Genomic DNA, 13,166 nt, shown 5'->3' with positions numbered 1-13,166 from the left:
TTACAGATAAGTAATCCACTCTGCTGTCAGTGTCTGCAGAAACAGCAAATAAAGTATACATGCCCCTTGCTTTGATGTGATGAAATCTCCAGAGGACACTCACTTCAGTGGCACTCACAGTGCAGCTGTAGCTGAATCTTGCAGTGGAAAATACAAGATTTTCATGTCTTCATGCATTGCTTTCAAAATATCACTGTGGCTGTATGCTGGGCAATTTTGTGTTCTGAAAGCTAGGGTTGTTTTGTTTTGTTTTGCTGCTTTTTTTTTTTTTCCAAAATGTTATTAAAATCATTTTAACCATTTTTGTTGGAAGGGGAAAATTAATCGTTATTTTGTGGTTTCATACCCAGCGTTAAAACAACAGTCTGGTTTTCATTTGAACCAATAAAAGTATGGAAATTCAAAATGAAGGTTCCCTCCATGTCCTTAGATCAACTTCTTGGCCCTGCTGAAATGCATAATGGCTGGAGCAGGGGGAAAACCTCAATCTTACAACTCTTAGCTTTGTTTTTGCATGTAGCTCAGCTTTTTTTGTTGTTGGATTTCGAATTTGACGTCACTTTCTTGCCTGTCCTCTCAAGTATAAAAACTTCCTCGATTTGGTAAATGTGCAGCTGCTTAGAACCCAGTGAACCACAGACTTTTTTTTTTTTTTTTTTTTTTAAAGAACCTAAGCAGTAGTGAAGGAAATCAGTTAGCAAATACATAACAGTAATTGAGTTAACTCACTTTCAAATTTTGGGGTGTAAAGCTGATTGTTGGGGATGATGGGTTTTAGTCAGTTCTGGTTTATGGTGTGGTCAGAAAGAGGTGCAGCTGGGGCACAGAAAACCCCAGCCAGCCCCAGGGGAGCAGCCCTGGGATGCTGAGTGCTGGGGGATCCCCATCCCCAGGGATGCCCCAGTGACCTGGTGCAGCTGCCCTGAGCCTGCAGATTCTTCCCAGCTCTGGTTTAGCCTGGGACAGGGCAGGGCTGAGTCTGGAGGAACCTTTTTTCACAGAAATGGGGGCTCAGGCCTTGGCAGGGGCTGCCCAGGGAGCTTTGGAGTGCCCATCCCTGGAGGTGTCCAAGGAAGGGCTGGAGGTGGCACTCAGGGCTCTGGGCTGGGGACAAGGTGGGCACTGGGCACAGCTTGGGCTCCATGGGCTGGGAGGGATTTTCCAGCCTCAGGGATTCTGTGATTGTATGATTTTGTGATTGTGTGATTATGAATTGTTCTCCCCAGTGTGTCTGGGGTTCACATCTCCCAGGTGAGCAGCCTGTCACTGTCCCCAAAATCTGCAGGAGCTGGGTACCCCAACAGGCTGTCCTCAGCCTCAAGGCTTGGAAAAGTCACTTTTTTTCTTTAGCTTTCCCCAAGGGAAAAGGAGTAGCCAGAGTAACCTGAACAAAGAGTAATGTTTTAGATGGGATGTTACAACTTTGTATTAGTTTGCTCTTTTATGGGACTTTCATATTTTTTTGCAGCACAGCAAGAATTTGTGATTGTTTGTGGTGGCTGGGAGAAGGGGCCTGGTGGTGATGGAGATCTGGGAGCCCTGCTGGGCACAGCTCCTTGCTGAGGAGCTGGGACAAGCCCCAGGGAAATGGCTCAGGCTGCTGTTCCCACTTGGAAAAGAGCCCCAGGATGGTTCCTGGATGCTGGCACCACATTAAGCTCAGGGCTTTAGCAGGAACTTAGGCCAGGGAACATTTCCAGCAGGGAGGGATGTGAGAGGTCCTCTCCTGCTGGCATCCAGCCCTCCAGCCCTGCTTCATCCCCTGCCTTCCCTTCCCAGCCACACCAGCAATCCCCCAGTCCTGGGGGCTGCAGGGAAGCTGTGGAAGAGGGGGAGGATGTAGGAGGCTGGGGCAGTCCTGCCAGCCTGTGTCAGCCTTTGAGCAGCCCAGAAAACTGGGATGGAAGCTGGGATGGAGCCCCAGGCACCCAGGAGCCCTGGGACCCAGGCAGGAAGGAAGCAGAGTGACCTTGGAGCAGATCCTTGTTGGAAAGATGTGAGAGGCAGCTGGACCCCTCAGCTCCTTCTTGGAGGGAGAACTGGAGATGCAAAGGGAGCCTCTCCAAAGTCCTGCTTCCTCCATCTGGCATCCCCACCACCACCTACTGCTGACTTTCTCCTCCTTTCCTCTCCCCAGGTTTTGTGGCTTGGTCAGTGTTGCTTTCTGCTCTCCCCATTTCTCTGTTCCCCAGTGTATTTTGGGGAAAATATGAAAAAACTCCCCAAGTTTTTTCAGTTTTTTTTTTCCTTGGGGATATTTCAAGGTTGGTTTCTGATGGGATTTGAGGATCCTTGGGATCCTCTGTTGTCTTTGCCTGTGCTGCTCCAGCTCACAGAAGCCTTGGACATCCATTCAGTCACAGGAAGAGAGACATGGAACTGAACTCCACAATTAGCCAAGCTGATGGATTTCTCTGTGGCATGAAATTAAATAGTATTTGAATGCACATGGTGGGGCTAATGCTGCTTTGTGCAGCTTTTTATGAAGATTAGGGAATTGCAGAAAAAAAAAAAAAAAGCAGATTTTACTGTAATTAGAAGATAGAAGAGTTAATCATAGGGAGGAATTAGAATTGATACTTGCTCTGAAATTTTCTAAACTGCTTTAAAATACCTTCAGCTGAAGGAGGTGAACTTCACTACAAACCTTGTTTTTTTCATTCATTTGAATTGCAGCACCGAAGTCACACAGGGCTCTTTTCCCCAGAGGTCCAGGAGGCTCTGAGTTCATTTTGTTGATATGTGAAGTCATTTCTGTGCTTGTCCAGCCATTTACTTGATGTCCTCGAGGCAACCCAAACATTTTATTGCTGTTTATTCACCCTTTGAGAAAAGATTTGAAGCAAAAAGTCACCGAAGTCATCGAAATTTTGAGTCAGAGGCAGCTAAGGGAGAATTGGGAGATGAATCCCCAGCAGCTGGGGGAGGGTGGTGTGTGAAGGATACACTCTACATAATGCACCATTATAAAAAAAAAAAAAAAAATACTACAAAGCACTAGGCTTAATATTAAATTCTTAGTTTTAGCAGTCTGGTCATTTTCAGGAAGGAATAATCAGCTTAACCGCAGCATTCCCATATTTAATGTTCTGAGAGGAGAGGGATTGTCTGATTTTCCTTTTTTTTTTTTTTTTTTTTTCCTTTTCACAGTAATTAATGGAAGTCAAAAGCAGCAACTGGAATCAGTGAGCTACTCATCCCGCTATGCCCTGGGACTGTTCTACGAGGCTGGGGCAGGGATTGCTGTCCCCTGGGCTGCTCGCTACATCTCCGATAATCCCTGCGTGCGCTTCATCTCCGTCGATAACAAGAAGCGCAATATAGGTCAGTGCTCCCATTATTCCCCTTAAACACCGCCACAATGGAGGGTGTAGACCATGAGAAATGCTGTTTAATTGAGTGTTGCTGCCCTGAACGGGGCGGGTGTTTAACTCCGAGCTCCGGTGGATGGGCGTTTAATGGCACGTTTGGCCCGGAACAAAGCGCACAGTGAGAGCGGGACAGCGCTCAGAAAATCAACCCCCAGCACATGGTTTATGTTACTGCCTTTATGAGACCATTGGCAGGGGATTGGAGACATCAAAATGTTGCTATTCCAAGAAAGAGCTGGGGTTCCTTTGTTTAAACACTGATTCATGCACTCACTTTGTCTCCCATCACCCCTTACCCTACAACTCCTGCTCTGTCCACAGGGCTTGGAAGTTGGAATGAGTTGTGTAATTGGAGCTGCTCAGAGCTTTTGTGATCAGGGACAGTCCCTGAAATGGCTTGGAGAATATCCCCCAAGACAGACCCTTCTCCTCTCTTCCTGGAGGATGGCAGCTGAGGAAGTGTGTGTTTTATTTATGAAATGTGTTTCACGTTCCAGGGGTGTGGTGGCATAGAACAGCTCAAGGAAAAAAACACAATTAAAGTCACAGAATTCAGGATGATTTAGCTTGCAAGGGACCTTAAAGACCCAAAAATGCCATGGGCAGAGACACCTTCCACCTGTCCAGCCTGGCCTTGGACACTGCCAGGGATCCAGGGGCAGCCACAGCTGCTCTGGGCACCCTGTGCCAGGGCCTGCCCACCCTGGCAGGGAGCAATTCCTTCCCAAAATCCCATCCAACTCTGCCCTCTGGCAGTGGGAAGCCATTCTCTGTGTCCTGTCCTTCCATCCCTTGTCCCCAGTCCCTCTCCAGCTCTCCTGGAGCCCCTTTAGGCACTGGAAGGGGCTCTGAGGTCCTCTCCAGAACCTTCCCTTCTCCAGGCAGAACAATCCCAGCTCACTCAGCTTTTCCTTGTAGGAGAGATTCTCCATCCCTCTGCAAATTTGTTGTTTTCCCTAAGAATTTAGCCTGAACCTGAAGAGAGTGAAAACACAAAAGAGAAGAATGCCTGGACTGGCCAAAATAAGGATGTATCCACCCTGATGTGCTTTCTCCAGCAGGGACTTGGGGTGAATATGTAAAGGAAGAGAGCCAGGAAAGCCAAATACAGATTGATCTTTTTTTCCTCTGGCATTGTCCCCTTGTTACTGACAGTGTTCAGCTGGAGGTTTTCTTGCATCTGTGATTCTGTTGCCATTGTTGTGTTCAACAAAAAACACCTGATGGTTAACAGGACCTGCTGATATTATCCTTACCAGTGTCAAGGAGGAATTCAGCCATACTTTCCCCACCTCTCTGCACATGTGGTCTCAAAGCCCCAGCACCAAGAACAACAAATATGGAACTATGAGGGAATTATCAAACAGCTTTGCTGTCTCCAGATGCAGTTGAACCAAGTACAAAGCATATTATTTGGGGCATATTGTTAACAAATATGTAGAAAGCACCAGAACATCAGTGTTGACACATACCTTTCTCACTGAAATTTCCCTTAAATTGGGGGAGAGTTCTGTTTATATGAGCAAATTTTTCCAAGAGGAGCAAATTGTGTGTGTGTGTCTCTTCCTAGGAGACAGACTTTAGACAGCACAGGCAAGGGAGGCTGAGTGTGAAATCTATTTACATGTGAAGTCCTTCAACCAAAATAGAAAGTTCCTTTATGCTTGTTTTAACACATATGCAAGTATTTTGCATCTGCATTTTTCTTCCTGAACATTTCAGTGGCAGGCACAGGAGCACCTCACTGTCCCTTTTAACTCCACTCCACTCATCAGTTGCTCTTCAGCTTTGATTATTTGGGCTCATCTGAAGAAGAGGATGGTGGCAACCAAAAACATTCAGAGAAAGCAGAATTGCTGGGTGAGGCAGCTGAGATCTTCCAAGGCAGTCATCATTCCCAAAAAAACATCACTTTCTCCAGTTGTTTCTTCACCACAGTTAATGGAGGCTTATCTCACCCTCACTTTTCTGCTTTCTGCTGAGGAACTCATGCATAACACCTCCCTAGAGCAGGCAGTGCAGAAGGCACCAGACCTGGCTGTGGAAGCCCAGAGTGTCCTTGTCACTTGTGTGAGATGTGGCAGTCCCTGCCCTGGCTCAGTGAAGCAGACACATCCAGCTGGTGGGCGTTTCACGTTGAACCAGCTGAACACAAACCGCTGTAACCACACAGTGGGGTGGGTTTGGTAGAGCAATTTCTCTGATGCCACCAGCTCCTGGTGCAGCCAGGAGCCTCCAGGGGGAGGAAGGCTTTTTCCATCAGCTGAGCTGCTGTGGGTAGGATCCCCTCCCTGCCTGCAGAGGTGATGTTACGTAAGGAAGAGCCCACGAGCAGCGTGTGCCGAATTCCCCGTGTGCCGTGCATGAATATTAAACACTTGGTGGGATTGGCTGCCTCAAACACCCCATCCATATTTATACCAGCTCAGGGGGACACTGGGAATTCTCCAGCATAAATTATTTCTGGAATACTGCAGTCTTTGCCTCTCTCTGCATTCCAGGAGGACTAAAGATAGATGACACATAAAAGGGGAAGTGGTTCCTTTCTTTTGCTCCAGGATTGCAGGGTTATGTAATTTAAAGGGAAGATCTGCCTTCCAGGCTTTTAGCATTGTATAATTCCTGAGTATCCTCTTATAGAGATTCTTTTCTTTCCTGAAATAAGAATTTTTAGGAAGATGGAAGAGTTAAAGAACTATTTAAGTTTTTGCCTCGTTACTCAGCCAGTTGTGTTGTAATCCTCTGCCAGCCCTGCCTGCCTTTTAGAAAAATAATCAGAAACTGTTGGTAAGGCTAATGAAATGCTGGGTTTCTGAATATAAAAAAGTCGTTCTTTCCATGGCTCCTCCCAAATGTGCCTTGTCAGACAGTAGATTTTATTCCAGGGAGGATATGGGACCTTAGGAACCATGGGAATTTCTGGGGAAGCTGGCTGGCCCTCCTCCCAAACAGCAGCGTGGCATTTTGGAAGTGACCCTCCATCTCTCCTGCTTTCTACATGTAGTAAAGTTGATCACTGCTCTTTTTTAAACTTTTAGGTGGGGTTTATGAGGCTTGCACATTGACTTTTCTTTTGTGATGCCTCCCAGGGAGCAGGGATGCAGTTCCAGCCTGTCCAGAGGTGTCCAGCTTCTCTGCTGCCCTCCATGCTGAGCCACTAGCATTTCCTCCTTCCAGGGTTTTTTTGTGTGTCAAAAGCCCTTTCCCTTCCCCTCCTGCTACTCAGGACCAGGGTGGGGATCAGATAGCAAAACACATCTCCCCAAAAAGCTTACCAATTCCTGAGGGTCAGGAAACAACCTCATCTTGGTTTTTATTGGGATCTGCTATGGCTCCAGGTTTTGGGCAGCAACGTGAGAAAAATAATGCTGTTCCCCTACAATGGGAGATGTGTGCCTGTCACATCCATGGACAGTTTTCTGCTGGTTGTAACCCTTGGATGATCCCTGAACTCTCCATCAATGGCAGAAAATGATCTGTCTTTGAAGCTTGCCTCACTTTTGAACAGGAGGTTGGGCTAGAGACCCCCAGAGGTTCCTCCCTCTCTCCCTCCCAAAATTCTGTGACTCTGAGGCAGACAATGTTCTGGTGAGGATTTACTGAACACACTAATGAATGAACTGGGAAATTAATCTAAGCAAGCCCCATTGGTGAAGACAGGAAATTCTTCAGGCTCTGTCTGCATTTGCTGCCCAGCAAGTTTTCATGCTAGCACAGCTGAACCAGTAAAAGTCTTCCATCCTCTCTGTGGATGTTTTGTGGATGCATCTGGTGGAGCTTGCAAATTGAACTGCAGGTTGTGGCTGCTTACTTTTGTGCCTTTTTGGGAGTAGATCTCCCTCTCCTGAGGGTCAGTGGGTTTATGGGCTCTGCAGGGTCTGTGAGCCACAGATGTGCTCCACAATAGCCCTCAGATGTGATTTTCTCTCCTAGAATATTGTTGTTTGGGCAAATCTGCTTGTCTTTTGCTTTCTTGGGGATAGCTGGAGCTGTAGCTGCTCCTCCCTGTCTTTGCCAAGTCTCCTCTGGCAGCTGAAGAGCAGGTGGGTCCTTTTTAGGGTGCCCCATTAATATAGTCCCAAGAACAGTGTTCTGTCCCCATCCTGGCACCTTGTAATCCATTTAACCTGCCAATTCCTGCTTTTCCTCAGTTGCTGTCACACTCCCAGGACATGATAGGCACCATGCTGACCATTTCCCAAATGGATCCCATGGCTTTCATGCTCTGGTGGTGTTCTCTCTTCTAAAGAAACTTCAGGCCCTGGGATCACATCTCATCTCCAAAATTATTTTTCAGTTTAGGGACTCTGAACCCTGACCTTGGCATAGATTCACCACAGAAGAGCAGATTTTGCATTTTGCCAGGAAGAATATTTTGGTGAGCTTTCTCCAAGAACATACATCTTGTTTCATTGTTGTCATCCTAATTTCATATGTTTTATTTTATTGTAATTTCTCTGTCTCATTATCCAACAGGCTTAACCCTGTGTGAATTCTCACTGTCAGCAGTCTCTCCTTCCCTTTTCCTACCCAGCCAGTGTGATTCCTCCAGCTGGGAATTGATGATGAGTGTTGAGACAGTCCCAAAACGTTCAGAAGCTGCAGAAGCCTTCTGCTCTCAATCCAGAAACCTTTCCCCTCATTCCCAGGTTCTGGGGCAAGATTCTGTTTTCCATCACTCAGGGCCTGCTCCCAGGGGTGCTCTGCTCACACAGCAAGGGGTTTGGTCTTCTTGGTCTTCTGATGCTTTTCCAGACAGCTGGGAAAGCTGATGCCCACAGAGATGTGTCCTGTGAAACATCTTCCTGCCCTTTTTGCCATGTTTTCTCAGTTTTCAAGAGCAAGGGTTGGCTGAGCTGGCCCACCCAACAAAGAGACTCAGACAGGGGTTCTTTTCACAGGAATTTAGAGCTGTGGCTTTCACACTTGCAGATTTGGTACTGCTGCTCCTCTGAAGTGATCAGACCAGGATCAGACCAGGAGACTCACCAGAGAAAAACATTTTGGCTGCCTTTGGAAAGCTGGAGTGTGTCATCTTCCCAGAGGGGATCTCTGGCTTCAGGAGCTGGAGGTTTCTTCACTGGCAGAGCAGAGATAAGGAGTTTATCAAGCTTGGTGCCTAAGAGCCAGAATGGTCAGAGAGTGTTCAGCTGCCTCTTTCTTTGTGGATTCCTCAGTGAGAAAACTCTTGTTTGCTGAAATTAAACTCTTCTTCTAAGGATGTACTAATTCAAGCAAAGGTCTAACCAGGAGAGCCTTTTTGCTTCCAGAGGAGGGAAGGGAGTGAGAGGGAATCACTTAACTGAACAACCAGCTCAGCTGAAATAACCCACATTGTGTCCTTGCTCCATCCTGCTCATCAGAGCAGGAATGACTCACACAAGGATCTGTTGGATCCTCATCCTGCCTTGGCACAGGGAAGTCCCTGAGCCCAAAAATCCCCTAATCCCAGCAAATTCTCTGGCTGCTGGTTGTTAGGCCATGTCTGTAAGGTGACAAGGCAACATGCCAGCAGGGACAGGAGTCACCTGCTGCAGAGAACCTGCAACCAGCCCCAAATGTAACAAAGCCTGGCCCCTTCCAAGTCTGCTGGGATCTTGAGCTATGATTTCAAAAGATGAGAACAAACTTTTGTGGTAGGACAAAGGGGTGATGGTTTTAAATAGGAAATTATTAAAGGAATTTAAGTTTTAAATGGAGGGTTGATGTAGATGAGATTAAAACCTCAATTTTTTTACAATGAGGCTGGTGAGGTCCTCACACAAGTTACCCAGAGAAGCTGTGGCTGCCCCTGGATCCCTGGAAGTGTCTAAAGTCAGGTTGTTGCAGAGATTGTTCTCCTTGACTTGTGTTCTTGTTGTGATCAACTCGTGTTGTTATTCCTCGTGCTTTTTTCCCATCTGGAGGAACAGAGTGGTACCACAGATATTTTTGTTCTTACTGACTGCTAGGCCAGAGGCACAATTGCCAGCATGTGTGGAAGGCAGGTGTGAATGAGCAATCCTTCAAAATCATCTCTCCTTTTTCTTTCTTCCTTCCAGAGTCCCCTGAGGTGGGGCCCTCGGTGGTGGTGCACACGACTGTGACCTTTGGGAGCCAGCACCTGGACTCAGACCCTGCAGAGGTGCAGCAGATCATCCTCAGCCACCTGCAGAGCATCCTGCCCTCCCTGCCTGAGCCAAGCAGCATCAAGTGCCAGAGATGGAGATACTCCCAGGTACTGGTGGGACCAGTCAGCTGGGAGGACCTGCTGGGGCTGCATTTTCCATCCTCAGGGTTCAACAGGAAAGGGGTTGGTTGCTCAGTATCTACAACCATGAGCAGCATCCAGGGCTGGCCAGCAAAAGCCAGGTCATTTTTAGCCATTTTTTAAACATTGTGAGTTATGCAGCTCTCCTGGTAAGTAGGGGTAGGGGTAGTGTACAGGAAGGAAATAAATCCCACATAGTACAGTGGGATTTTCACTGGTGCTTAAAAATCATGACTCAATGTGTCTCTCTGCATCCAAAAGTATGTGGTATTATTAGCAAAATTCCCACCCTGCACAGAAGAGCAGAAGTACAGACCTACTAATTGTTATGATTTGATTTGGCCCAACTCAATTTAACAAAATGTTATGTGAAAAGTATTTTAAAGTAAACTACCTAAGGGTAATAATAGCAAAATGTGTATATTTTGCAATCTTCTTTTAAAAATCTGAGGAAATTGTTGGTCATTTCCTAAAGTATTGGAGTGCATCTCCCATGTTTACCCAAAGCCTCTCAAGTTAAATTACATTGGTGAGTTTGAACGTGGAGGTTGATGCAAAATATTTACTTTTAAAGCAGTCCTCTAAAAATTTTTCCTTTTTTGAAGTTGCTGTGGATCACTGTTGTGGAGTCTGCTCTTACCCCTTGATCTGCATCCAGTTTGGGAACCTGGTCTAATTATTTTTCTGCAAGTAAAGTATTGGTGGATTGCAAAAGCAACCCTAGCACGGGTATTAATATTTGTATAAAACATACCAAAATTGTGCTGTGTTCTCTAAGTTCCTCTTGATCAGTTCAGGGGGATTTTTGGGACAAACAGGTGTCACTGTTAAGGTTCCCTGGTTGTGACATCTGATCTTTTCTCCTGCCTTACCTGCTGAGAATTGCTGGGAAGAGCAGTGGGTGGGATGGAGGGAGTTGGATCCAGCTCTGGAAGGGGCTCCCAAACCCCATCCAGCTCCTGCTTCTGTTGCTGCTGCCAGCCAGGGCTCTGACTGCAGCAGCTGCTGGTGCCACAGGAGGAATTATCACCAGTCTGTAATTTGGTGGATGAATGTCAATATGCCTTAGGTTGCAAATAAGTCCCTGTAGGTCAGACCCATTATCTCAATAAAGAGATCTCTAATGCCACCCTATAAAACAATCACTGCCTAAATGAAATATCTGGGGCAGAGCTCCCTCTTTCTCCTAAAGCTCTCTTTACTTTCAATTATAATAAGCTGTTGCCACAGAGGCCACTGATAAGATGGGTGCATCTTTCCCCTGACTCTTTTAGATGGGATTTATCCTACTTGTTAATTAAATCCGCCTGTAACATCCTTCACATGGCCAAACACAATCCTGGGATTAAAATGCAGACATTACAATTATCCATGGCAGATGAGGGATTAGGACTTCCAAAATTCTACTGACACTGCTTAGCAGCACAGCTGCAGTTCTGGATCCCCTTGCTCTAATTATGGTGAGGGCACCATTAGCATTCAGAGCCAGCAGCTTCCCAACCCACCCCGTGCCTTTGGCAGAGCCCCTTTTTATGGAATTACTGAGGCTGGAAAACACCTCCAAGATCATCAAGTCCAACCTTTGACCAAATACCAGGAGGGGTAGGAGCTGTTTGGTACAGCTAGCATCAAATAAACACTGGGCAGCCAAGAAGAAAGGACACTCAGAAAAGCCTTTTTCTGCCAAGTCTTTCTGCATTGTTTGTGCTCAGCTTGATCTTTGAGGAAAACTCACAGATAAATTAAGTACTGACTTAAAACTGGTCTGAGGGAGAATCTCTGAATTTGGCATACCTGAATAGACTCCTGTGTTAAGATGAATAAAGGGTAAGGAGTTGTAACTGGTTATTTCAGCTAATTTCCTCCTTTGTAGAGTTGCTAACACCCAGTAGCAGAAAATGCAGCCAGCAACATAAATGTGGGTGCTTTGCAGCTCATCCACACTTGGCAGTGGCAGAGAATGGCTTGGCAGGGGCCAGCTGAGGGTACATTTGAATCAGTGGAAAAATCCCCTGGATTTAGCAAGATTCCTTGGAAGCTGACAGTCCCACGAGGGGATACAGTAATGGTTTACTGGGTGGAAATCCAAGAAATTATCAAAAGAAAATTGCACTCTCTGGATCATGCTGTAGCAGCTTGGACAGCAGGAGGAATTTCTGCATGGAAAGGGTGCTCAGGCCTTGGCAGGGGCTGCCCAGGGAGCTTTGGAGTGCCCATCCCTGGAGGTGTCCAAGGAAGGGCTGGAGGTGGCACTCAGGGCTCTGGGCTGGGGACAAGGTGGGCATTGGGCACAGCCTGGGCTCCATGGGCTGGGAGGGATTTTCCAGCCTCGGGAATCCTGGGATTCTGTGATCCCAGAGACAGGAGGTTCCTTTTCCTGTCCTACTTTGCTGATGTGAGATCACCCTCACACTTTTTTAGATCTCTACACCAGGGTCAGACCAGTCACACCTGCTGAGATGGGCTGAGAATGAAACAGAACAGGCTGTAAGGTCTCTAAATTTCCACACACACTCTAAAGTTTTGCTCTCATTCTTCATCTCCCAGAAATAAGTATTTTACTGTGCTACTTTGATGGTTTGGGTCTACTTTCTGGAGTGGGAGGCCAGGCTGGACAGGGCTTGGAGCAGCCTGGGATGGTGGAAGGTGTCCCTGCACATGGAGGGGGTGGAATGAGATTAGCTTAAGCTCCCTCCCAACCCAAACCAATCTGTGATGTGCTTCTCAGGGGTACAGATCTTTCTGGTGTGAAATTCAGGTAAATAAAGCACTTCTCCCACTCCCTTTATGTGTTCCAGGTTACAAGAGCTGTGCCAAATTGTCCAGGACAGATGATTCTTCACACTCAGCCTCTCCTGATCTGTGGGGGTGATGCATTCACTCGTTCCAACTTTGATGGCTGCATAGAGTCTGCCATGAGCCTTGCAGAGGCTGTGAAGCCTCATTTACAGCAATTTCAAAGCCAGGCTGCTAAACTCCCTCTAGATTTGTTATGAATTTCACTGGGATGGGTTGAATTTGAGCTTAGCATCAACGTTGTCTTGCAAAAAAACAAATAAAGGAAGACACGCTGGAATAATTATTGGGATGGAATTAAATTGAATTTTCCAGGATCTGGGCTGAGGGTGGTTATTTTGATTGAAGTAAGACTTTCTCTGGCTCTAGGCAGAGGTAAGGAGCTCCAGCACTCTTGCCAGGTCTCCTGATACTTTTACAGCACACAAATACTATGCTGAGGAGCCTGACTTGAAGCAGCACAAAAATCCATGAAGCTGCAGAGTTTATTCCTTTGAAATTTCTTATTTACTGCTTGTCCTAGTGACAGGACAAGGGGGAATAACTTCCCACTGCCAGAGGGCAAGGATGGATGGGATATTGGGAAGGAATTGTTCCTGGAAGGGTGGGCAGGCCCAGAGAAGCTGTGGCTGCCCCTGGATCCCTGGAAGTGTCCAAGGCCAGGCTGGATGGGGCTTGGAGCAGCCTGGGATAGTGGAAGATGTCCCTGCCCATGGCAGGGGGCACTGGATGGGCTCAGAAATTACCAA

General features: G+C 46.8%; 1 protein-coding gene across 2 annotated transcripts in view; it reads left to right on the top strand.

Annotated features, from left to right (window-relative positions):
• Positions 1-12,736, top strand: part of LOC130255150 (renalase-like) — a 49,292-nt gene extending 36,556 nt beyond the window's left edge. For both annotated transcript variants that reach the window (XM_056495547.1, XM_056495548.1), the window contains 3 exons: positions 3,151-3,324; positions 9,413-9,588; positions 12,420-12,736. In XM_056495547.1, the coding sequence (XP_056351522.1) occupies positions 3,151-3,324; positions 9,413-9,588; positions 12,420-12,617 (548 nt within the window). In that variant the 3' untranslated portion in view covers positions 12,618-12,736. The remainder of the gene's footprint in view (positions 1-3,150; positions 3,325-9,412; positions 9,589-12,419) is intronic.
• The last annotated feature ends 430 nt before the right edge of the window (positions 12,737-13,166 follow it).

The sequence above is a fragment of the Oenanthe melanoleuca genome, chromosome 6, assembly GCF_029582105.1.
Source record: "Oenanthe melanoleuca isolate GR-GAL-2019-014 chromosome 6, OMel1.0, whole genome shotgun sequence".
Taxonomy (NCBI): domain Eukaryota; kingdom Metazoa; phylum Chordata; class Aves; order Passeriformes; family Muscicapidae; genus Oenanthe; species Oenanthe melanoleuca.
Note: the sequence above shows the minus strand (reverse complement) of the source record. Positions and strands in the feature narration are given on the sequence as shown.